Source organism: Leptosomus discolor, chromosome 4 (assembly GCF_034619465.1).
Source record: "Leptosomus discolor isolate bLepDis1 chromosome 4, bLepDis1.hap2, whole genome shotgun sequence".
Classification (NCBI taxonomy): domain Eukaryota; kingdom Metazoa; phylum Chordata; class Aves; order Leptosomiformes; family Leptosomidae; genus Leptosomus; species Leptosomus discolor.
This window is the reverse complement of record NC_141394.1, coordinates 41,648,563-41,675,868: the sequence shown is the minus strand read 5'-3', so window position 1 is coordinate 41,675,868 and position 27,306 is coordinate 41,648,563. Positions and strand designations below refer to the sequence as shown.

The window sequence follows — 27,306 nt, the reverse complement described above, 5'->3', positions numbered from 1 at the left end:
ACAACAACTGGCGAGTCAAACATACTCTTGCAGTTTACTCTGTTTACCTCCATGACATTACAGTTATAGCAAGCCTGACTAGGTTACTGTAAAATACTGTGCTGGGTTGACAGATAGATCTCAAAACTGGAACTCAGTTTCATCAATTAATGCTTTGTTTAAAATAAACAAGAAAGACTTTTCATGAAGCTGTATAGTACAGTACAGACCTTGCTCTTAATCTATACTTTCAAAGTCTGTGTAATTCACTGTTAGCAAAGATGTTACCTAGAACTGATAACTGGCCCTCTGACCCACACACTTCACTTTCTCACAATAAGCTTCAGGTCTGTTCAAAAATAAGATTGTAAGATTAACTGTTACAGTAAAATTATTTTCACAGATAAAGGGGTTTATGTCTTTTCAGTGCATTCCATAAACTGACTCTGAACTGATTCAGAACCTAGAAAAAGGCATTTTTTTCAAATATTAATCATACTAAATCCATTTCAAGATAATAATAAATAGATAAACCCCCACAACATTTAGTCAATAACATTGTATCTGTGAGTCCCTTCTAAGAGTATGGAGATGAAAAGAAACAGAGAATTTTTCAGGTGGAAGACAGAGCTGCATTTCTCATGGCAACTCTTAAGTGACGGAATAGATTTGAATAGGCTTTGGAGGAGAAAGGAATAGTATAATGGGGAGAGTATTTGGCACACAATTCAAACAATCCTCATACCACCTCTTAAAAGTTTATTCACTTAGTTGGAACATAACAACAAAGGAAAAACCTTCAGAACAAAGAACACTGTAGGTCAGATTATTTAGCAGCTGCATTCCAGTGAAAAAACACTCTCGGACAAACATTTACTAACCTACCTACTGTTACCTAAATTCTCTAAAATACTACATTTTTTTTCTGATACATACTGCTCTACCAGAGGAGGATTACTACAGTGTAACAAACAAAAACATTAATCAATTCAGTCCAGGAGGAATGCAGTTCAGATTCTAACCATACTCGTATAACACAAGTCTGTTGAAAGATGAATGTATAATAATTTGATTGAGCAGACAAAATGAGTCACTGGATACCTTACAGAAAGTAATGAAGTGCATTTTTTGCCATATTTAAACAAACTAATTGGTTTATCATGACATAAGATGCTGATGCCATGTATTCTGCATCAGAACATACACAGCTTTGTCCATTATAAAAAATAATAACAGCCAGCCATATTGCAGGCTAGACTTAACAGTCTGCTCACTTGCTGACATTTGAGAGTACCTCAAGATAAGTTGTCACTTTCAAAAGTTATTCCTTTAATTAAGGCCTTACTGGTTTTATCCCTTAAAGTCTTTCAATTTTGAACAATCTTAAGCTTTTCTCACTCCTTCTTGTCTTACATGTATCATTATGTAGAAAAAGACTGCAATATTAATCTAGAATCCCAGACAAGGTCACAAGTGTTGTGCAGGTATGCTAACTTTTTAAGGAGTGAAAAGCAAGTAAGATATGCAAGCAATGCCCATATGGTATCTTTTTTATTTTTGGTAGCTAAAGATCATAAAAGGAACAGATGTTTGTTAATGATATCAGAAGATTCTGGCAATATGTTCATAATAATAGAGAATTATATTTTTGAAACAGATCTGTGAGTCAACTATGATATCACATTCAGATTATTAAGGTAAGCATAAAATGAGAAGGATTGAATACAATTAGAAACTTGTGTGGCAAGTAAAATACTGTCAGTCAATATTGTCCTGTTAAGTTTTGGGTGTTAAAGGCGTTCAAAGCTCAGATCAATAGCAGCTAGCAGAAATTTTAACATTATATTGTAGTCAGTCTCCAAAGTGTTCTTAACTAGAAGCGTTCAAGTTAATATGATTAAAATTATTTGCATGCACATTTTGCAAATGCTATGAAAAGTGTGTTTTCCAAATCTTAGCTGGAACAATTTTTGTATCTCTCAGTAACATTCTTTAAGTTGCTAAAACAAATAGCCAAATTTACACAAGTTGTGTACAGTATCATCTCATTGTTCAATATCAGCAAAATGACCACCTTACTCTCAGCCTAAATTAAAAACTGTTTTTTAACTTTTTTGTTCTGTTATATTTTTTTCTCTGGTTTTGCTGCTGGGTTTTTTAGAAACCTATGTTTTCATGCATGAAAAATTCTCATAAGTATAAAGAAATTTGCCAGTGTACACTAAAATTGTAAAATGATAATGTATTATTTTACATGAAAACAGTGGGGTTGTTTTTCCTCAAAGAGTGTATACAAAAATCTGTTATCCATTAAATGAAACAAGAAAAAGAATATCATAGATCAGAGAGAGATGGGATTAGTGTCAGAACAGGGCATGTTTGAGTATTGGCTTCTATTTTGGTGTGATTGACTTAGAGGCTGACAGCAGAAGTAACAGATGGGAAAAACAAGTGGGTCAGAAAGATGTGAGGAGAAAAACAAATACTAGAAAACAATAACAACATCATTACTAAAATACAAATAGGAATCAGATTTATTTTACAGCAATAAATGAAGTAAAATGAAAAGCTACTAGGCATTTGTAATATAATAAAAGATATGGAATGCTGCTTGTTATTAATGTCTTTATCTTGCTGAGGTCAAAAGGCATTTGACTTTAATTCTGCTGCAATATCCTCCTCTTATAAAAATACAATCTTAAAGAATTTCTTAATAAAAATTAGATACTGAAATAATGGTATCAATGGAAGTTACGAGGCACACCAGAGACTCCTGAGTTTCATTTGGTAGGGATGTTTAACATGAGTTGTAATTGTCCTCTGAATTAAGTAGACAACATTCATTCTGAAAGTGTCATAACACTTAAGGAACCACAGAAAATGTTTTTAACTTTTTACCATATACAATAACAGCTATACGCAGAGAGTGTAAGGAATAGTTAGAACCCTGTCCTGAGAACCTGGGGAGGATAATTTACCCATCTCACAAAAACATGTGCAGAGCACATGTTTAGATACTGCATGTGAAGGGTATTTGCTCATTGACAATGTAGGAATGTTTATGCGAAATATTAATTTAGCCTTGTTTCATCCAAACCAGCCAGTATTTTGAGCAGAAACACTTCTAATATCTTAGATGCTGTAAATTACAAGTGAAATAAAAATACCTTTCTGAAACATTGCGATGACATGGAAAAAGAACATATGAAAACAAATAAGAAATTTAAAGAATAAGAAAAGAGAAGGCCAAAAAACCCCACCCCAAACCACAAAACTACCCCAAAAAAGCATTAAGTAATTGAGTATATTCGTATATATTGCAAAGTCTACTCTGTACATGAGTAGTCTTTCAGACCTCTGAAATCTTCCAAGTTGAATTGTCCATTTAGGCAGACACGCACAGCATACAGGAAGTTTAAGAGATTAAAAACTTCCTCAGAAGATGTCCAGCTAAATTCCAGTTTAACTGCCTCTTTGGAGATAACAGATATGTCCCTTCAAGCATAGTTTAGTGCTTTCCTTTGTCTGTAGTTGTGGGCAATACGTCATAATCCTTTGAAAATTGTTTCTGTGGTTATTTAACTAAACTAACAGCTAATGAATATGATGGGCACACTCAAGTAGCTCATTATTTTGTTCCTACTTTTACTTGTTCCTCGTATGTATCATAATGTGGTACATCTACATCTGGCAACGGGGGGGTGGGGTGGTGGTGGTGGTGGTGTCAGCGTAATTGCAATAAATAAAAAGCCACAAATAATGGCCAATTTCAGGATCCTTCTTTGTAGACAGAGTCTTAAAGTTTGTAATTTCTCTAAAATTAAGTATTCACAAATATCTTATTTTCATAATCTAATCTGAGCTCTTACAGTCTTTTATATAATTTGTATTAAATCATAAAACAGGAAAGGTTTTTGAACAATATATCGTGGATACACTCACCAGGTCTAGAGAGGATTCACTTTATATTGTATTACCTCAGAAAAGAAAATTATAAATCACAAACTGGTTGAAATTGAAAGGGGTTTTTTGGTTTATTTTACCGTGTACACTCTTCAAATGAGGGACCATAGGTCCTTCAGATGACGTAAATTATCGTAGCATCATGAACAATGTAATTGTCCTGACACAACTCCAAAACAACCATCAGACTTAGTTTGTCTTTAGAAGCCCGTGTATAGCCTTGGTGTGAGGGAAAGCAAAGAAATTGAGATTAACGATTACTGTGTTACATAAGTAGCTGAATTAAGAACAGCTAAAACTCAGGTGGTATCATTAAGCATTGCTTCCTCAGGCAATAAAAAAGATACAGGTTAGTTTGTCAATTCCCTCTTCTCTTTGTAACTTTTAATTGGCATTCTTTCTTCTTCTACCTTCTCTGTGTTTTCCTTTTTCAAGTACCTCATAGCCTACCTCTATAAGGAACTGAAATACCAAAAAACCAATCTTTGCCTCTGAAATTTTGTCTTTCATTGCTTGCTTAGCAAATTTTTAACGAAGAGATTTGGTGTTCTGTCTCTTAATAGACTTTATATTAGAAAGAAGCATGATATCCACAGTTTGAGCTTCTGAACTCTTTTAGTTTTATTGATACAAGGCTATTTCTTTAACTTGGATATTCTGTTTCATGTAGTGCTTAGCCACTGGCACAGAGTAAGGTGTGGTGAAAGTATAAACAAATTGTGTGCAAATACCACAGATGACTAGTTTTTCAAGGCAGCCTACTAAGGACATAATTTGTGCATAAACTGAAATCACATCCAGTTACAGATTTACTGAATGGAAAGGGAGAAGATAAAATGACAGTACTGATGTTTCATTGAAATATAAAAAGCATCCACAGTTGAGGACACAAGCTTAGTGAGAAGCTGTGCAGCCCATCCCATCCAGAGTACAGCAGTCAGCCTTGTTCATCTCAAGCAGAGTTCCAAAAATAGTAGCTTATGCATTTACTTTCTACATTTCACCCCCATTTCCTGGATATATTTTTGTCATTTCAAATACAAAAATACACAGCAGATAATCCATCTGGATAATTTTTTTTATCAACAATGGATGTTAGATATGGGATGATTACAAAAATCTAATTTTAAAAATTATGAGCACTTACCCTTATTTCTTGAGCTTTCCTGATTCTTTTCCTGCTGCAATTAAAAGTAGAAAAATATATTATTTACAGAGTTACCACAAAAATCACAGACATAAAGATTCAAAAAACGCAGTCTAGTACATTCTCCTTCCTGCTCCAGGATAAAACAGGACACACTTGCCTGCTGCTGATTACTATATAAGCTGGTTTAAACTCCCCTAGTATTTTTCACATTTTTTTCCACAATTATTGTGATTAGGCACTGGAACATATTGTCCAAAAAGGCTATGTAGTCTCTGTCACTTGACCGCTATCTTGGGAAATGCTCATATTTCAACCGAACAATGCCCTATAGAACCTGATGTGATTTTGAAGTTAGATCTGCTTAAAGCAACTGGTTGAACCAGCAAACTGTTGAGGCCACTGCCAGCCTTAATTATTTCATGATATGGAGAAGGTGTTCCAGAACCTTGTAAGCCCTGAAGCAGTGCTTAACTGTCCTCAGTTTCATCCTAAGTGAAGCTTGCCAAAATCTCTTCAACTACAAATATTTTTCCCCTCTTATTTTTCCCGATTTGCTTGCATCACAGTGAACACAGAAAACATTTCATCTTTAAAGAAAAAAGTCATCTTCTCTTGCTTCAATTATCTTCCAGTCTTCTCTTTCTATTTCTAAAAATTTGTTAACGTGTTGCCTAAAGTATTCCAATATTGTAATTCAGAATTATCTAGAATGAAGGATTTCTTTAAATACCTCAGTTCTATAAGTCAGCAATATATAACGTATATTGGCACATTTCAAAATATCATTTCCCTTCCAAAATAACAGTATGACACAGCTAATTCAGTCAAAAATTTTTTCACCCTGATCTCCTTAGTTGTTCATTCTAACCCACCAATTTTTCCCTATAACACTGTTACCTAGTTATTATCAATTTTTGATTTTCATTGAAATACCACCATATTATTTTTCTGTAAATACGTGTTTAAAAATAACATAAAGATATGTTAGGAGATGACAGGAAAAGGTTCCTTCTACTGAGGCAACACCACACCAAAAAATTCCATGTTTAGAAAACAATCAGCTGATAAAGCCTCCAAACATCTTTCGTATAAGCAGAGCAAGTAATTCTCACACCTACATCCATAAGATTAAACCTGAGAAAGTTGTTAATGGAGTAAGAGATTTTATATTTCTTGTTATGCAAAAATACCCATCTTCTGCATCTTGAAGACTAAATTTGTATTTCTATTATTCCTTAAAAAGTCTGTATTTGAGATATTGATCATATGATTTCTAATGATGAGGATCAGGAAAGAAAGGCAGAGAGACAGAGAGAAAATTAAGAGTTAGCACTGGAGGACCTCGTAACTCAAACTCTTCTGTGATTCTATGACTGACCAGTATCACATCATCTGCGCATGGTATGAAACAATTTACAGGCAATTGAAAACATCACAGTGGTGTATATTTCTTTTGTATTCTAATTAAAACAGTAACTATTGTATAACCCTAATGAACACTAATATAGTATTAATTCTCAATGCTAATACCAAGAACTGAAATTATGTCAACCCATGGGTATGCGTGAACATATTGTTTATAAAAAAGGGGTCACAGCTAGCTTAAGTAAGCATTTGACAGTTTATGAAGTAATAGGCAAATGCTTGCGAAGCTGATGATTAGGAATCCACGAAATCTAAGTAAGTGGCAGAGAAAAAGGAGAATAGGCACAGTAAAAGTGCCTGTAACAAGCACAATGAAACCTGAGGCCTTTGGATGAGACACAAAGCCTTTGGATGGCACATGATAACTCCACTATGAGCTGAATGTAAGGTGGTCAAACAGAGCAACCCAACACAGTGCTCACTATAGGAAAGCAGTAGGGTTTGAAAACGATAGGCAGAAGGGCCAGGCTAAAACTATGAATCAGTTAATTAGCTCCTGGAGGAAGTATCACATTTAATAACGGTCATGTTAACTGGTTGTTACCAGGAAATGAGACAACTGTTACATCTATCTGGAGGACAGTGTTTTATCTTAAAGGTACCAGGACAGCCTTTTAGGTTAATCCACTTATTCCTAGTTCAGGTCAGAGTATTTGGCTTACCTATGACTAATTCTAGCTCTGTTTTCTTCCCCTGCAAATCTCTGAATCCCTTTCATAGAGTCGATGAACGCACTTTTTCCATCAGCCATATACTATGCTATGAGGGTGTTAACCTCAAATTTTGTAAATAACTATAGAACAAACATGTTAATCAGAAACTCTGAAAAAAATACTTGCTTCAGTCATGTAAAATGTGTTGATTTATTGTCACCAAGCTAACAATTCAGCCCTGCATCAATAATTACTTATGAAAAAAACATTTGTTTCTGAGTTACTAGCTAAAAAGTTTTAAATGGCTGAAACTTATCATTTTACTATTTTGAACTAAAAATTAAATCAATGCGATATTTTACTAAGAACACACAACCATTTCCAGCCTCAAGCCTCCTATAAATATACATTCTGATAATTGTTCAGAAAATTTCTTACTTTTGTAATTTTTCTTGCACAACAATTCTTCTACAACAGTTTCTGAATAATGAAGTCTAAGTGCTGCTGATTTTTTTTTTATTTGAGCAAGTATTTATTAAGCCACATTTTCTAGTTATATTGTTTCACATGCTAAAATACTGAATGAAAATTCATTTAGAAATTAATGGTATATTTACACAGTAATTTATTTTTAAGCATCATATTTCTTAAATGCTCTACTTCTCATACTTAAAACATTATGACAATGTCTTGCTAAAGAGCCTGATTTCCCTGCTTAGTATCAGTAGTAAAATCTCATTCATTAGAAAGAAACAAGTAAAATACACACTGAAATTTAAATTAAAAAATAATTTTAAAAAATCAACAAGTTTATTTACCAAAGGACTCACTCTGAATACTTTAAAACTACAACTAAACTTGACAGCTCTTCTATTTGTTTATTTTGATTTCGCTGTCTGACACACACCCTGTTTGCTTGGCAAACACTGAAGAATTGTTTCCCACTCAAGGAATAACTGCAACCCCAGCATATTCTCCTAATTGAATTTTTAGATTTATTTTATGATGGACAAGTTATTTCTTCAGAAATGCCGAAGTCCATGTAACGTGACAGTTTGAAAGTGTGTAAATCAAGAAGTTTTCCTTAGTAGCACACTTGTACATAAGTCCATGTACTCACAAAACACCTTCATATCACCTGCATGAAAATGAACACAGTAAACAATATGCTGCATAACCTGATATTCAGTGTCAAGTATACACTGAGCTAGCTGTCTTCAATGACATGAGAAAAACCTGAGACTTTTTTTACTCAAGACAGTAATCTGACCCCAAAATTTCAAACTTTGATTTTACACAATAATTGCTCAAAGCGATGCTCTTTGCTTTGTATACTGCAATGCATCAAATATTTGCTGCTTTATAAGCTTATACCAGTAAAAATAGCAATAGGAATAAGCTAAATGAAAAAAATTTCCAGAATTTCTATTACAGGACACTTTATATTTTCTTATTTGAACAGAAAGAGGAAAAGAGATAATAATAATATGCTATAACCTACTGATAACAAAGGAAGCATTCTGATTACACTTCAGTAGTAATTGCACTGCTTTATTCTATCTATATACACCAATGATTTTTTATTATGGTGCTTGCATCAGATTCATTTTGTCTTAAATCTGTCCAGTTTTTCCATATAAATCTACAGAAAGAACTTAATGTCTACACCAATACATGTCTTTTAATAGTACACCTTTTGATAACATTTTTCCTAGCTACGATGCAAATAATTACAGAATAAGAACCATTACCTATGTTTGTTTGAGTAACATCATGAAATATAATCTGAAATTAATTCCGCGCATTCACATATCTGTTTAAACTCTACAAAGGAGATTTGAAACTGATTAAAAGAATAAAGCTATAAACAATAATACAAAAGTATTTTATAATTCACAGGGACATAGCCACCATTAACTTAAACAAGGCCATCTAATCTACAAACAACTAAAACCTATTGTTTCAACTTTTATCATTTCGTAAAATAATGTGTGGTGATGTAGTATTTGGGTTGTCCCCTGCAACCTGATCTTACAAACATAAATCGATGACTTTTTTCTCGTTGTTTCAAAACAAAGAAATGCATTAAAACCTGTATCTGTCTGGAAAGTAGATTTTCCAATTTCTCCACTACTACAATAGAATACTGGTCAGATTAAAAAAAAAAAAAAAAAAAAAGAGAGAAAGAAAAAAGTACTCCTACCTTTTCTGCCTTTATTGACAATAAAATACAGTGTACTAGACTGTAAAGCATTTTCACATACATGCTTAGAAGAAATGGTATTTCCTGAAATACAGGATACGATATGACAGTCTGAATTTACAAGTAACTCCAAAGCTGATTTTCATGCTGTTCTGATTTTCATGCTGTACTAAAAGAAAGCAATATTGCTTTGACTTTTTTTTTAAACTACAAGTCAGCATTTTGTTTAGAAGATCTATCTAGCACTTTCTTCTAGTCTTCACAAAGGATAATTTGGTTTTATTTTAATTTTATTCCTCTTTAGAGGGCAGAGAGTGAAACTTAAGACTTTAACAGGCCACTGTAAACTCAGTCAAATCTTGCTCATGATAAGTACCCTGTGCTTATTAAAGAAAAAAAAAAAAAAAGAGGATTTGAAGCCAAGGTGTAGTCAAGTTATATTAGCATTCAGATACTGCAATTTATAGGCTCCATGAACACTGTTTAATCCCACAAAGCTCACTAGTCCTCTTTCCCTTCCTTTAGTTTGCAATTAGAAGAATGGAATTTTTTTCTGACAAAGCTGCAAAGCATATAATGTCTGCTGCTTACACTACAATAAGTGGACTCTGAAGACTCAATCGAAGCATTGATTACTAGATCAGAGGAGCCTTGCAGGAAAGTAATCTTAAAAATCAAATTTTGGTATCAAAGGAGAAGAGAAACACTAAAAAAGATGAGAAAGACTTTTTAGGGACAACAGAGAGCAACAAGCTTAGCGCAGTGGGGAGAGAGGTAAACAAACAATTCCTCATCATGACAAATATTTCCACTTGCATTTGTGCAGCATGAGAGGGTTTTGATGCTAGTTGGCCTGAAACTAAAAAATTTCTTCCCATATGATACCAGAAAGCATGTAAATGTGCAAACATCACTGTACTATGCAAAACATACTAATTCTGTATAAACACTGTGGTGTGGAAGAGTTAACAGACCTGCTTTTACACACATTTCTGTTATTTTTCACCTGTATTGCATTATGATATATAAACAAAATATTTTCACCTCACTTGTTAGCAATTGAAGAAATTATATATATTTACTATCCAAATAACACTGCAATGATTATATGAAACACAATATTATATTGTTATCTATTGCTACGAGTCATCCGTAAGCAGAACAAATCATCCTGCATCCTAGGATTTTTTTATCTGCTTCAATTTAGCGAAATAGTTTTGAATTTAAGAGTCTCCAACAAAATTAATCAGACAGGTTGCATGGCTTTGCATGGTTTTCTGTTGCATGATATTGTATCAGTGTGATGAAATGTATTGACACAGAACATATTAGAACTGTAAAGAAACCTTTCTTGTGTGTCCAACAAACTGAATTCAATGTAAACTTTTCAAAGCACAGTGGATTAAAGTGGAGAAAATGTCAAATTTTCTGCTATGTTTGTAAACTAAAAAAGATCATGGATGGCTGACCACACAAATTGCTATTCTGGCAAATTATAAATTATAAACTATTTGCAATACATATCAAACTGGGCTCTGTAAAGAGACTGATTTAAATATATACAGAAATGCTCCTGCAAGGTATAAAAGCTCCTTTTCTAGTTTTATTTTCTGTTTGTCTTAACACACAAATAGAATCGCTATCTCTTAGAACATCCTAACATTTTGACATCATCACTGTTCAGAAATTACATGTTTGATAAATAATGTTGGCATAGTATCAAATTTTATTTAGAAAAAGGGCTTCATATTAGCGATAAGAGGAGTACAGTAGAATGGTCAAAGGGACTTTTAATATACAGTGACTCCAAAGAAGGTACACAGTTACAATAAAAAAAGACCAGAGCTGATCTGTAAAGGTAGATAATATTCTAGGACTAACAAAATCCACCAGCCATTTTAGAAACAGTAAGGTTAGTTTCTTATCCTCATTTAAATATGCATCATCTGTATTCTGTTTATTTTTCCCTTTTTGAAAGCAGAGTTGGTATTTATAAATCACGGATGTTGCAGAAGCCTATTGACTTCCACTTAATTCTGTGTTTTTAAAAAACAAACTATACACTTGTATTGCATCTAGAACCTCACTCATCTCTCTGCCTGAATGACCTGCTGAGGATCTGGATATGTGTCTGCCAGAGGGGGCTAGTGGTAAAGAGAAGCCTCATTTCTTTCTTGCAGAACTTGGGCAAAGTCTCCTTTTCCATCCTGGCTGTATTTAAAATGTAGCTGCTGAATTAATAGAATTCCTAAAATAAACAAAGTGCTAATTAGTCTAAAACATATGGTAGATTGTCCTTGATATGTGACAAAAATTAAAATAATTTAATAAACATAAACCACTAATTACAGAAGCTCTGATGGAAGAGGGAGTGCAAACTTACTTGCTTGATTAACATTTTATAATGGAAATTTATCATTAGTCATATCATAAAATGTAGTTTAAAATGCAGAAAATTGGTTTTATTTTCATTACCTTTAATGTTCATTCTGCAGTGGGGGTACTTTGTTACTATACAGTAACTCAAAAAAATTAAAGTAATAATTCTTATTAAAGAAAATATTTCATTGAGAGAGGTACCAAGATAATTATTTCTACTGTGTTGTTAAAACATATACAAGTTATGGTAGTTAAACAATAACATATCAACTTATACTGATACAACAGCTTTAATTATAATAAATCTGAATTATACATATACATGTACTTTTTATTCATGGATGAAACAGTAGCACGGTCACAGCCATAAAGAGCAAGAGCACATACAGCACAAGACAATTTGGTAAACTATTCTCAGAACCAATCTGATCAGTGACATTATACTGAACATTTGTGTTTCAAAAAAGTTTCACAGAATCAGACTTCATCAGACTCTCAGCAACTGCAGTACAATTGCAACTTAAACTAAAAATACATGCAAAGCAGAAGCAACAACATTTACATTTGTAAAGCTATTCTGTTAAGTAGCAGTAAGCAAGGACTTGCTCGCTACAGTAAGGAAGAAGGAATGAGAAAAAAGTGATCCTTTTTCCTGTTGCTCTTGTCAGAACACAATTTATTATACAGAGCTTTGAAATTTAACGTTTGCAACAGGATTCTTGCGCTGCTATTCTGCATACACAGCTCAGTCTTGTTAGAGATTGCCACCATATATGGCAGCAAAATCTGGGAAAATAATATGTCACAGGTTTTTCTTGTATCAATTAACATATCACATAAATGTAAGATTGTGTGAAGGAAAGAAGATGTGGAGCAAGATGGCTAGGCATAAATAAGGAAAAATATAAAGCTGTTGAAGTTTTCTGAATTAATGACATTCCCAGGATTAGGGATTACTAGATATTACAGTCTTACGGTAAACAGGCCTCTGGAGAAAATTTTATGAAGTCTTGAATTCATGAACCCTTATGAAAGGGACCCAACAGTATTTGGGAAGCCTAAATAAGAGTGAAAGACTTGTTTCATTAAAAACAAAACAATAACAAAAAACCCAACCACAGAGGTGGTGTTGGGGGGAAGTGTGAAATCTGCTGATTTTGTTCTTGGTTTGCTGATTTAGATCCCTGAGGAATATGAAGAACAATCGTGGCAGACCCAGGAAGGGGAGTATGAAGCAGTTGTTCCTCTTTTTGCGCAGCAAATTACAACCCCTCAAAGCAAAGGGGAAGCAGAGAATGAATAAAGATATGCATAAGTCCCACATCATCTTGTCTATACTTTTAAGGATAACTATCTCCAGAACAGGCTTCAACAACGCATGCGCTCTCTTCTGTCCACTTTCCATCCACAGAAGTTTTACACAAATGTTAATCCACAAGTTTTCTATGTAGGCATGTCTGACCATGGACTAAAGCGAATCATCTAGATGTGTTGGTAGGACACATACTAGTCTAGGAGGCTTCCTCAGACCATGTGAAGCAGAACAGACAAAGCCTTCATCCTCAAGGCGGAAAAATTGCTCTGGGCTACAGTTACAGTCTAACTCCTACTGTTCTTCAGTACCAACTGAATTGAAGTAGCTTTATGCTAATGTCACAGTAACGTTGTATACACCAAACATATACACCATGTACTACATTCTACAAAACAATACTTCTTTTCCAAAATAAGCAGAGAGAAAAACATTAATGTATTTTAAAACCCACAATACTTCTGCTAGAATTGCTCATGATTCATGTGGACACATTTCTTAAAACTTCTGCCTGGTGTAAAAAGACCCACATACATCAGGCTCCCAGGGCAAATAAGCACCCCAGAGTAAGGCCTATATGCCCTGATTATTACTGCAGTTGAAAAGAAGCTGAGAAGTAGTTTTATTTTTTATCTTAATCTTTAAATTCAAGGATTCTCTTTTCAGTAGATCACTGCAGTTCAGTAAGATTGTAAAGTTTTCTATTGTCATTATATTTTTATCTTATCCAAGAGAAATCTCAAGGATTCTCCAGCTCAAAGAAAGAGTAGGCAAAGGTCAAATATAGTCCTTCCTTCATTTTACTGAGGCAGAGAAGGGCCTGTTTTCCAAATTTTGTATCTTTTTAAAATGGAAAAATCAAAGAAAAACTTCACACTGACTTTAAGGATCAGTTGTTCTTCCACAGGCCGTTACCCTTCTACACATACACTACTTTCATTAGGACAATTGTCCTAAAACGACTGGCCGCAGTTCTGAGCTGAAAAGGAAAAAAGTAAAAAAAAAAAAAACCCCACAAAAACCCACAATCAATAGAATATGCATAGAAACTTACTCTGGGTAAACTTCCTAGGAAGCTCACTCTTACAGAAACACAACATAACTATAGCTTCTTTAATACGATGACTTCATGCTTCGACGAGAGACCAAATGCATGTTGAGTATATAAGCAGTTTCATAGAACACAACAGAAAAAAGAAAAAATGGCTGCTATTTTTATATGGCTGTGCAGTGTTGCTGGTTTTATGATTTAATCATTAAAACACTTAACAGATGGTTTAAGCAGTGGCAGTATATACTTTTGCATTGAAACACGTACCCCTGCAACCAAAACAGTTTGTATTCTGGAGATTGTATAAGCCAATTTATGTAGTCAAATCCAGGCTACAACTCTCCTTAGCTAAGTTGGAGGAGCTAAGAATGCTGTGTAAATGATGGCTATACAGAAGTAGATCACTGCTATTTGTGCATATTTTGCATTAAACCTTAAATGCTCAGACATTCAGCATAGAATTACTTTCCCATGTATAGACAACATGAGACATACATTTTCTCAGTCCATCGAGAAAGAAATGAGATAACACAGGACAGTTGATAAGGTGCTATAGATGAATACACTTATCTCATAACTCATAAGCTAATCACATTCAGTGTATATATTTATTTTGAAATTACCTGAAGACACTCCAGATTTGAGTAGAAAAAGAAGGGGGGGAGAGATCTCCAAGAGCCAGTATTTTAGCATACTCAATTATCACCAGAAATTGTAAGGGACAGTATTTAATGAGTATTGTATTATCTTCTCGCTTCATGTGAGTTCCTAAAACTCTAGGTACCCTCACAATTGCTAAGAAGTATGCTATTTCCTGACAATATAGTGTTATTCTTTCCATAAAAAAACCCTCAGTACAAATGGATCTTAGCTGCAAATTCCCACTGACATTAATGGGAGTAATTTGTCTAAAACCTCTATTTTTTTTTTTTTTTTTAAATTTCAGAGATGATTTTTAAGTGTAATTTTTCTAAAGTGTAATTTTCTAAAAACCACATAGTGTGCATTGCATTTTCTTATTTAGCCTGTCTGAGGCTCATTCAGATCTTATCTTTCCTCTTTGCAAATTTTTGTCTTGATAGAAAATCTGCAGGAAGAATGACAATTAGAGAATATAGACACAGAGGCCTCAACATCAGTTACCTTCTTACAATCCAGGAATGCAAATAATATTTAATCAATGTTAGGACATAATTATGTGTAAAACTGTAGTATATGTACCAGTATTGATTAAAACCAATATGCTGAGAAATTTCTAGGAATAATATTTTGTTTCTAACTTTCATCTTACAAAGGCAGACAAGGTAATGTTGCAAAGGAAAAGAGACATTCATGATATGAATATTAATCCATTGCACCTGCCCTTTTGTAAAGTGTTCAACTATATACTTGAGAAATACATTCATTTTAACCAGAGGCTTGATGAATTGTTACACCGTATTACCGACTGTGTGACATTTAGGAAACCGGAAATTAAAATTAAGATGATTTTTTTCTATTGAATCTTAGAAAATTCAAGATTAGCTAAGTATTTGATTGTTGAATTTCAACTACCTTTTCAAAATGAATCATAAAGTAAAGATATATACAGTTCAGATACACCAACAGTTGGTTACAGTCTCCCTACTGTGAAATAGGCAATGTATTGTAAAGCATTTATTTTCTTTTGGAGTTCAGGTTGGAAGCAAGTAGCTTTAAAAAAAAAACGTGAAGAGAGCTGAAATAAAAATTCAGTAAACATCACAAGCTGTAATCTAATTGATAATATGGTATTTTTTAATTATAGCTCTTTCTTCATATATAAAAAAAGACGTCTATTTTTTTTTCCCTGCCCTTGACTGATGCTAGTAGACACAGGTAAAATAGGGTTTGATTTAGTAATAAACTATGAATAATTTCTTGCAAACATTTCCTTGTACCAAACCAAAGACTTTCATTGCATCTAATGATAGAGTAGATATCAGAAAACAGTCATTGGAAGGAGAAGACAAATGTATCCGTATAAACTACTTCAGGTTAAAACTTAAAAATGCCAAAGAGCTAAAAAGACATGTCCAGTGAAACAATAGTCTCTTGCTCATCTCTTGGATCACTTTCAAAAAAGGTCAAATAGTAACAATTTTATTATTAAAATTTAGGAGATCTTTGTTTTGATTTTGTTTCAGGCTTTAACCTTTCATATTCTTAAAAGCATTTAAGCATAGTCTTATCAAAGCATAACAATCAAAATAGACATAATTAAGACATTCTTTAATTAAGGTATTGCTAGCCTTTCCATTTTCTTTGTGTGTCAGGCCTGAACAGAGCTACCAAAACCTTTAATGTGTTCAATGGGCATCTTAATGTTTAGCCCTGTTATTTGAAACAGAAATAAAACCAGTATTTTGGGGTTGCTTTTTTTTTTTTTTTTTTTTTTTTCTTTTCCCAGATTGTTTTGTTTCAGTTGGTTGGGGTTGTGGGGGTTTTTTTTTGTGGTTGCTGCTGGTTCTGCTGGTTTTATTTATTTATTTATGGAAAACAAATCTGAAACTGAAAGACATCACATTCCTTTAGCTCTTGGTTGACAGGATTTAAGCATACTGATGGATGTAGTGTTCTTGTCTGGTAAGATTTACCATGGAATCAGTTATCAGAAATAAATAGAATGCCCTGAGCTGGACTAATTATATGACCCCAACACCAAATACAAAAAAGGAAGAGTAAAAATAAGATGTCACGACAACTTTTGTAATGTATGCAGTTATCTTACTTGGATCTGGAGACATTTTACGGTAAGTACAGACTACTTCAGTAACAAAGGTCCACAAGGTAAGAGGACAGAAATCTTACTTTCTTACTTGATATTTTGTTTTAAAAACAGTGGAGATAAAGTCACAGAGTTTTCCAGTTACAAAACTCTCAAAAGGAAAGACTGCTTAAGAAAGCTAAATTAAATATAACTAAACCTAATATATGTAAACACAGATCTATGTTTCTTACTATGGCTCCTTTGCAAAGATTTCAAAGGAAAAAACCAAACTAATCAGGAAAATAAATGCTAGAGAAATAGCTTACATATTGTGATACCAAATACTTTTACTGTAAAATAAAAAAAGCCATGGTACACATGAAGTATAGATGGCTTGTTTAACCTGACATCTTGGTAACGTGAGATCAGGACATCTGATATCTTAAAAGCAAAAAAAAAAAAAGGTATAGTAGCATTTCATCAAATATGGCTTTATCAAAAAAATATCAGATTTTTGCTCCCACTGCATATCACATTCTTAGCAAAGTTATCACAATTCCAAATTACTACTGAAAAAATAAATAAGATAAATTAACCAATGGAGAAGAAAGAGTCAAAGCTAGTTTTCAGATATTTTCCTAGTGTTTAAAAGAGATATTTTCTTCTGAACTTGTTTTTCTATCACACAAAGAAAGTATAGGATTGAAGGTCTTAAGGATTTTTTTTTTTTTCAATATAGATATTGAAAACAGTCATGGATGTAAGACATAATATTTAGTCAATCTTATTGGAGCCTAATTGTACACAAATATTGTATTTTATTTTCATATCCAAGCCAAATGTAATTAGAGTTTTCTTAAAAACAGTATTGCTGTATTTCAATGATGCATTTACTCAGAAATATTTCACTGTATAGATGCACAGTATACTGATGTTTAAAACAAATGATTAACATATATAATTTTTTTTATTTAAAAACAGAATTTAAATAGATAATTAGAATCAGAAAGGTGAAAAGCTAACCATAAACTAAGGGGTTAATTATTTAGTTAAAAGTGAGGCTGTGCTACACCCCAGTTTGCACACCACTAAAGCTATTATACACCACGTTAATTCTTTAATAATATTTGTATATTGATTTTTGTATATTATTTTTCACACTATAAGCACTGTCTATGCTACAGTATATAACTTTCATTTTAACAAACCAAGATAATAAAGGTTAAAAGTCTACATCTTCCAGGTAACAAAAATAGGTACTAAATGTTTGGGAAAAAATACTGAGAAAAAGCTGCAGTGGAAAAGAATAAAATTAAATGTTTGACTGATAGAAAAAAAAATTAAAAGAGATTGATTTATATACAGAGTAGTCTGGAGGAATAAGAATAAGAGACAGCAAGGAAGGTATGGAAAAGAGCCAGATCTCATAAACTTATGTAGCAACATGCAGTTCAAGTATCTGGCCTCTATCAAGACCTTAGAAATCCAAACTGCACAAATTTGAGCAGGGGCAAAGCATCCCAAGTAATATATAAAACAAATCTCTTCTGACTTTGTTTTGCTACTACTGTGATTGCAATTTGTGATGATGGTTTACCATTGTAATAGAATATGAAAAAACATATTGATCAAGCATCTGAAATGATAGCTGATACAGATTGATTCGTATCAACTCCCAAACACCAGAAAGGCCCCAAAACCATTGTCTTATTCAGTGGCTAACTGGAAATCCACTTCCCAGAAAGCAATGTGAGAAGGCCAAGCTGAGTACTGTAGAAGATAATTGCACTAATTCTGTATACCACTACCTTATATTTCATTCTTTGTTGCCAAGCTGACATGTGAAATTAAAAAGGCAACGTTAATCAAAAGGCAGAAAATACATGTGGATCTTGTCATCCCTTAAAATAATTGGGTGAGATTAATCTTTTCCACACTAGTGATTTTCAGTAACAGAAACACAAAAGATAGGTACAGCAAGAGGTTCAGCGCAACAGCAAAAATGCACCTTTTCTTCCTCACTAGCCCCTTGTATAGGACTACAAGTATATAGCTATATGTTACTAATGAGTTAGTAATGGAAGCATTAGCAGGCAGCTTGAAAGAACTTCACACTTGCCTTAACTGCAGAGTTTGATGTCCTTTTTTCCCCCCACAACGAATGACAAAGAAGGACTCTATAAGAAATTTTACAGATTTTACAGACAACTTTCCTAAGACTTCTACAAAAAAATGCTGCTTTAAGTATATACTGAGGAAAGCAAAAATAACATGTTTAATTGCTATCAGCTTATTAATATACAATGACCGTGATGGGACTTAAAAGAATTTAGCAATGCCTTTTGAATCCTATTGCCACAGGAAAAAGCAGATTAGAATGCAGAACATACACTCTCTCCCTGAGAAAAGCAAAATAAAAGAAAAAAGTTTCATAAGACTTCTTGACTACAGTTAGGCAAATGATTAAGGGGGAAAAAAAGAATGAGTCTTGTTACTTAAATGAAATCCTGGAGTTTGAATTTGCATAATGCATAGATACTGTGCTTAGGGAGCCTCAGAAGGAAGAAAATTTTCTTGTTACCTTAGAGCTGAGCAGCATAGACATACTCAGGAAAAGCTCTGTTCTTAGTCCTCAGAATTCACTGCTGCCTCTTACTGCAATGGATTTTTTTTCCCCTTTCCCTCTCTCTTGGACAGAGGATTTTAGCGGATCAAATTTTATGACTTCTCAGATCCTGCAGGCAAACAGACTTTCCAGACAAACACTATGCACTATAAACCTCAGATTGTTTGGAGACCAGACCACACAAGGAAAGCTCAGGCTATTTTTGAATCCTGAAGTACTACTTTCTGTGCATTTCTTTCTTGGCTATGATACCCTAAATAAAAATAGAATCATTAAACACTCAGCTTTGTCTGTATTTTACAGGTGTTTCATTGTAACAAAGAATGTGCTATTAGTTGAGGGAGAACATTTTGTAACCTTTGGGCAAAAACCTGAATGCAGCCTATGTATTCTATGCTTTGTTCTTATACATTCAAATTTGTCTTTAATAAACTGGGAGAGCATGTTTATGTCACTATATATTTTTCTTTTGCTTTGTTTCATTCAGACAAATTCGTTTTGCTTTAACACCTCTAAACTGGACCTAATTCTAATCTGACCTGAACACCTCTAAATTGATCTAATTCTGAGGCCTAAATTAATGAGAATCAGAGCTGAATTGCCTAACTTAACAACAAACAGCAACAGTAAGAAGGGAGGGAGAGAGGCAGGTTTTTCGCAGGAAGTTAAAAGAAACAGATTTCGAGAAAAAACAGACAAGAGTGATTGGTGCTCATCTGACTCGAATTCCGTTAGCCCTTTTGGTAAAACAAGACAAAGGCAAGGCTCGGAACAGTTTGAATCAATATGGCAAAACCAGTTGTTAGAAGATGTCCATGAAAACTGTTAAAAACAAAGAGTGTCCCCTTTGCTGTATCCTCTGCACCCACCTGCTCAGCTGAACTAAAAGCTCTTTCCTGAATGTAGCTCCTGCCCAGGCCAAATTCCAGATTTTCTCAATCCTTCCCTCTCTCCTTCACCCAGATTCCCCTGACTGTTGCTCCTCCTACCCCTGCCCACTCTGCCAAGCCAGTGCTTGCTCTTGGGCATTACAATCCTGACTATTAGGAATGTAATGGTCTTGACTCTGTAAGATCAGTCTTAGGCCTAAGTAAAAGGTATCCAGGTGATGGTGACTAAATTAGCAATCTTCACTGATCATCCCTTGATACTAAAACAAAACAAATTACCCATCATAGTATCATTCACAATGAGGTACTATTTTTAATGTTTTTCCCTGCTAAACCATGTGACTCATCTGGCTTGCAAAGGAGGGTTGTGTGTGCATCTCTTAGACGTGCAGAGTTGTCATGATCTGGACTAAGCATATGAACATACAGGCTATATTCCAGCCTCTGACAGAGATTTGGAAACCAACAGTCAGCCTTCTATTGGCTGCCACCTGCCTGTTTATACCTGGAAATCTCAGAGCATGCACTTTTTCACTGAAGACATCACATAAACATCGCTCTCTGTCAGACTCATGCAAATTACAAAAAGATAATTCATTAGCATGCTAGAAATACTTCCTAATGATTTCAGGTGGGAACTCAGGTATTAACAAATTGCTTACAATACTTCATCAGCAATGTAAGATGCCTCCCAGATGGAAAGTTCCTTACAAAATTTTCCACTGTTCTGACAAATGAAGAACCAAGGAGTAGCTGGCATAACAAGAAATTCACATGCTATTCAGACACAGCCTAATATTTTTCAGCATAACCATGTAAGTGTAAGCCATGACAGCTTAACTAGGAAAGGGGACTGAAAATAAAAATTTGTAATAGTCTTTCTCCATTCTCATCTCTTCCTGGTTTTGACTATTTCATATATAAACAATGAAGTCAAACATTTGATCCTCATGGCCATTGTAATGACAATAATTACAGTTTGGGCCATAGTTGTAATTTAGGCATGAACTGCTGTAAATTCTTAGACTTATGTTTTATAAATTATTTCAGATTTTCTGGTAGAAAATTTCCAGGAAAATAAACTTAATACTTGAAAGTCAACAGCTAATCTTAGGTATTGCATATTAAAAACTTCACTGTAATACTCGAGCAGTTGCAACTAATATATAATAAAATTAGAAAACCATCCAAAGTGGAAACTTTTCATTAATACAGCATATAATACATTAGAAAGTCTGCTGAAGAATAGTCTGTTAGTTCCTACAGATAAAGTACACAAAAATACATTTGTCAAGAACACACAAATACATTTCTACACAGTAAGAAATTGCTGCATATTTAAAGGACATAAAGAGCAAAGCTGGGAAATCCACACTATCCATAGCGCTAAATCTAACTTTTGGTTAGTGCCAAAACATGGCATCTTCACATACTGTCAGACTGGTCTGACATTAGCCAAGGAAAAATTGCAGTCCAGACTCAGAAGTTATTTATCTGTATATTTAAAACAAATTTCACTATGAATTTCTGCAGTTTTAATAAAAATGAAAAAAAAACCCAACAAGTAATATTGGAGACTGAAAAATAGTGGTTTCAATTGCCGGCGAAAATGCTGGTTTCTTATAGGCAGCACAATTATCTTCTAAGGAAAAACAGGATGCAGGCTCTCACACGTTGAAGCACTGAAAATTTCTATCAATAATACCAATTCTCATAATTACTTCCACCAGTGAAGAAGGATATGAGTTCTATGTATTTAATCTATTATAAAAAAACCCAGCCAAAATCTATGGAAACCAAGAACACAGACAATGCCATCAGTGGAGAAGGATTAGGTATGTCTGAATATTCTGTCACTGGAAAAATTTATGTTCCTAGTTGTTTTTTAAATGCAACATAGGTACACAAAGAAACCCAAAAACTCATGAAAACAATCTCTTAAATGGAAGGTTCCCTCATCTCTAAACTGGACCTTTAGGTGATATATTTAGAGCTCCCTAAAGAGCCAGGTGACTGACTTGGCAAAACATGCTGAGGCTTCCTCATGATCTATGTGCATGGCTTCCTTTCCCTGGCAAACCAGGATGTGAGGATCCACACAGCTCTGAAACACATCCCAACATAAACTTACCAAACAACCAAACTACATACCTCCTGGGCCTGAAAATTAACAAAATGTTACAGGCTAAATAGGCTTGTATGGGAACAGTGGGGTGAAGATGAGGATAAATGATGTATAAAACAGTTAATAAAACCTGATATGTATTATTAGTCCTCTGAAACAGACTGAGCATTTCAACTGTCTCCAAGCAGGTTGGATTATTTGTTGCAGGTAAATGATAAATATTCAAGAGAGGTGTCTTCATTAACTATTGAAAGCATAGAGGGCTTTTGGAAGCTGAGGGGGAAGCTAAGGGACAGTACAAAGACAAATAATATCAATGCTTTCCTAAGTAAAATGATATTAAAAGGTTTTGAACAATCTATCAATCAAATTTTTACTACAAATATTTATTAAAACATGAAGACTCTCTCAATTTAATTCATCACACATTTTACTATCAACCTATTATAACAGTGGATTAAGGAATATTATATCTTTTTTGCTATCAAGACATCTGGATTTTCTAAAAACGTTTTATAAATCTTTCTAAAAGATTCTGTAAAAACATGTTTCTATATCTTTTGTAAAAGATTTTCTAAAATGTTTTTCTAAAAATTTTTTTCTAAAAAACTTTTTAAACCTTTTAAAATTTCATCAGTAAAATCCCACAACTATTAGGCTGAATATATAAATTGTAAATATATATATCAACATTATATATATTATTATATTTTGTTATATGTAATTAATAATAATGTAATTATTAATTATGTAATTATAATGAATAACAAAATCACAGAATGGTTGAGGCTGGAAGGGAGCTGTGGAGGTCACCTTGTCCAACCTCCCTGCTCAAGCACAGTCACCTACAGCAAGTTATCCAGGACTATGTCCAGACAGCCTCTGAATACCTCCAAGAAAGCAGGCTCCACAAGCTCTCCAGGCAACCTGTTCCAGCACTCAGTCACCCTCTCAGTAAAAAAATGTTTTCTTATGTATAAAGTTTTTCCCTATTTATAAAGTTTTTTCTTTGTGCATGGTTTTCTTATGCATTCAGATTATCATGCATTCAGACTAAATGTCTACTTGTAATCTCTGTGCACGAGGAGCTGAATTTGTTCATAGTATCTTTTAAAACAACAGAACCTTTGCAATACGAATGCCTGTTCTCACCTTGAACACAATTATTTTTTCAAAATAATACTTAAGAACCAACAACATAGTTTTTCCCTATGGTCTAACATTTGGAGTTCCTTTGGTTGGACTACTGTCTGAAGCCAAATAAGTTCTCCCCTTTATTAGAGCAAGAGTGATTACACTTTTTTTTTTTAAAAAAATCTTTGCCCTCATAAACTTGCATACATATTGTTTGATCAAAGCAAATATGACTCTGCTGATATGCATTATCATCTTCTCTTTGTAATAAGTATTCTACTCACATGATATATCAAGTATTTGATTAAATGTTTGATTGAAACAGAAAGTCTCCTTTAACGCATTATTTACATGTTTTGAATATGTGTATCTAAACCAGAACTGATTTTAAAAATTAACTTTAGAAAAGTTTTGTGTTCCTTGGGTTTTTATACTAACATGTATCCAAAGTACCAAAAGCTGAACTATATGCTAAGCCATTTTTTTTCATCTAGACATATTGCCTATAAAAAAACCACACTATATTTTCTTTGGTTTTTTTCAGAATGAGTTTTTATATCATGTTTTCATTATTCTTTTTCCTTTTTCTTTATATTTGTTTCTAGTATTCATTTTCTTTCCCTTTAAGCTTTATCTTCTTTTAAAAACACAGAATCTATTTACAGGATGTGGTCTTCACTTCTGTTTTATATGTATGCATACTTTTACGTATGTTTTTCAAAAATATATAATGAATTAAAAAATAGAGGAATAATCTCTCTACCCTCACATATATATATATATATATATGTATGTGGACACAGGCATATGTGTATGCGTGATCCCCCAATATTAAACTCGAAACGTTTGTGTCAGCCTATTCCAAGTATTGGAGCATGTCTCATATGAGGAACGGCTGAGGCATCTGGGGCTGTTTAGCCTGCAGAAGAGAAAGCTGAGGGGAGACCTTATTGCTCTCTACAACTACCTGAAAGGAGGTTGTAGAGAGGCGAGGGTCAGTCTGTTCTCCCTAGTAACAAGCGACAGAACAAGGGGAAATGGCCTTAAGCTGTACCAGTGGAGGTTCAGGCTGGATATTAGGAAGAATTTCTTTACTGAAAGGGCTGTCAGGCATTGGAACAGCCTGCCGAGGGAGGTGGTGGAGTCACCACCCCTTGAGGTGTTTAAGAGACTGGTAGATGTTGTACTTAGGGACATGGTTTAGTGGTGTTGATAGAGCTAGGACAAAGGTTGGACTCAATGATCTTGAAGGTCTCTTCCAACCATACTGTTCTATGATTCTATTATACAAGAGTTATCAGAGGATTAGAAGTATTATTAGGGAACAGCAATATACTATTAGTTCCACATACAATTATTAATGTCAGAGACCAGCTAATTCTCAGAAATTTTGTTCATTATACCTCATGTCCTGCTCTCAAGTCTACTCACATTCTTCATGGTTTTGTTTTGGGGTCTTTTTTATACATGTGATTTCTCTCTTGCATGGTTAATTCCATGGTTTCATTACTAGTCTCTTTCATTCCTTCTACATTTCAAAGTAATTTTTTTGGTGCTATTTTATTGCATTTTGTTTGAAGCTGACAAATGGAAATAAACTGATTAGTTTCTGATTTTGCAAAATACTCAGTGTAAACACCTGCGTGCTTATACAGCTACGTATTTACTCAACTGGGGCCTGATGCATTCTTTATTCTGATTGAACATTGAACATTCTCTAGAGGATGCACAATTTTATAATGAAATTTAAATTTTAATATTTTATTTTCCATCTGTTAGAAACTTTCTATATTTAACATACATGGTATACAATAACCACCTAATAGGCAAATATTTTACTCATTTGAAAACTCAATTATCAGGTCCTCCTTCTAATATGCTGAGCTACAATCACATGATATTGGATTTTTTTTTTCCAAGCTGAGGACCAAGAAATGCTTTTATATTTTATAAAAAATATTGAGAAGTTAAACTAGCCAGATCTTGAAACATTACTAGAAACTAACATTTAGAGTTTCTGCCTATAATTCAGCCTTTCTACTTGAAGCACCCAGATTCATAACTAGGGGGAAAGAAGTTTGTGGGTTTTTTTTTTTATCGTCTTTGTTGGCCTGATTGTAGGCCTTATGGCTCCTCAGATGTTGCTCCCATGACTACCATGCCAAGAAGAAACTATGAAATTGATCAGATCTATGCTAGTTTCAGACAACCCATGGAGATATTGCAGCCCTTTTCCTTGTTTTACAGAACCACAGCAGTTTCTCTTCTAGCTACCAGAAGAAGAGTAAGATTTGTTAGCTGAGAACTGTTCTGGAAGTCCTGAATTCATGACAAACGCAGATGGGAAAAATTTGGATGGCATATAGTGCTTGAAGCTGGGAAACCCAGTATCTCAGGAAGTATCTGCATTATGCCACAGTTCAAAACTCCTGAATTCAGTGAGCACTGTGAACATCTACCTCATGCAGACAAGGTTTTGTTGGTAAGTTAACTTCAACAGCATGCTGCTTTGACAGGCAGCTCCTCTGGTTGCTGCTTAGTCTGAAATCCAGTGAGTGCTGGGAAAAGTCATTGCCTTAAGCAGATCCTGACAGTTGCTTTAAGAGACAACCTCTTTTGGTGCTCTCTCTGAGTTTCTGTTGATATACATAATCTCTAGCTTGTGAAACCAGAACAGAGCTTATTTCACTATCTTTGAAAGACTTCTGGGCTTTCAAATCAACACATCTCCTGTTTATTTGTCAAATCAAGCCCATATTTTTGCAGGTGTTGTTACTGAAAAAGTTAATCTCTGAACTTTGCTCCAATAAACACAAACAAGACGAGGCTGGTGTGTAATTCATCCCCTGGTCAAGGAAGAAAAGCCAGAAGTGCTAGAGAATAATCTGTACCTTGTGGCGTAATCTTACTAGGGGTTGATAGGACCTAAATTCGTATCCTTCCTTGGCTGGCCACCCATCTGCTCCCAGTAAAATGCATCCAAGAAGTAAAACGGTTGACCACCACATAAACATCTTTACAGGTCTGTTCCTGTTAAAATAAAATATAACATTTCAGTGACAGACTCAATATTACTTTGGCACAAGTCTTATCATAAAAGTTTACAATACTGATATTTGTGGACTTGAATAAATATAGTAAAATAGGGTAATCCATCTGGCACAACAGCAAAAAGAAAAAAAAAAAAAAAACAACGTAGCAGTATTTGGGACCACAGTATCAATCCTGTTGTGTTGAACTGAACATTTTCTTATCACTACTCAATATTCATACAAGAGGTTCACTGAGGAAACAACCAGGAAAAGCCTCGGAAAAGACAGACCATAATAGAAAGATGTGGTGAAAAATTCAACACAGTTTTTCTCAAATGAAGGAAAAAAGATGGTGATCGATGACATGTCCATCAACATTTTGTTTCAAATACAGTCTCCTGTGATGCACTGTTCACAGTCTAAAAGTGGAAAATACCTAGCATACGTCTATTATTATCTTTATCTTACCAGCACTGAAGTCTAAAATGTAAGCACTGTATTTTCTGCCAATATGCTGGAGGAATTATTAAATTGAATTATTGAAATTATGTATAGCCTATAAGCTTTATTGCATATGTCAGCATTATAAGAATATTTCCAATCTATTAAGCAAAATCCCCACATCTTGCCCCATAATTCATTGCAATCAAGTGAAA

The 27,306-nt window shown here is 34.0% G+C and overlaps 1 protein-coding gene across 3 annotated transcripts in view; it reads right to left on the bottom strand.

Moving 5' to 3' along the window:
- The window catches only part of FSTL5 (follistatin like 5), a 300,957-nt gene extending 274,325 nt beyond the window's left edge, over nt 1-26,632 (bottom strand). For 2 of the 3 annotated variants that reach the window (XM_086464081.1, XM_086464082.1), the window contains exons 1-2: nt 26,510-26,632; nt 5,090-5,120 (exon numbers count right to left, since the gene is read on the bottom strand). In XM_086464081.1, coding sequence (XP_086320207.1) covers nt 5,090-5,120; nt 26,510-26,632 — 154 coding nt within the window. Of the gene's footprint in view, nt 1-5,089; nt 5,124-26,509 lie in introns of all 3 variants that reach the window. The other variant, XM_086464080.1, reaches the window with a different exon arrangement.
- Nucleotides 26,633-27,306: the final 674 nt, after the last annotated feature.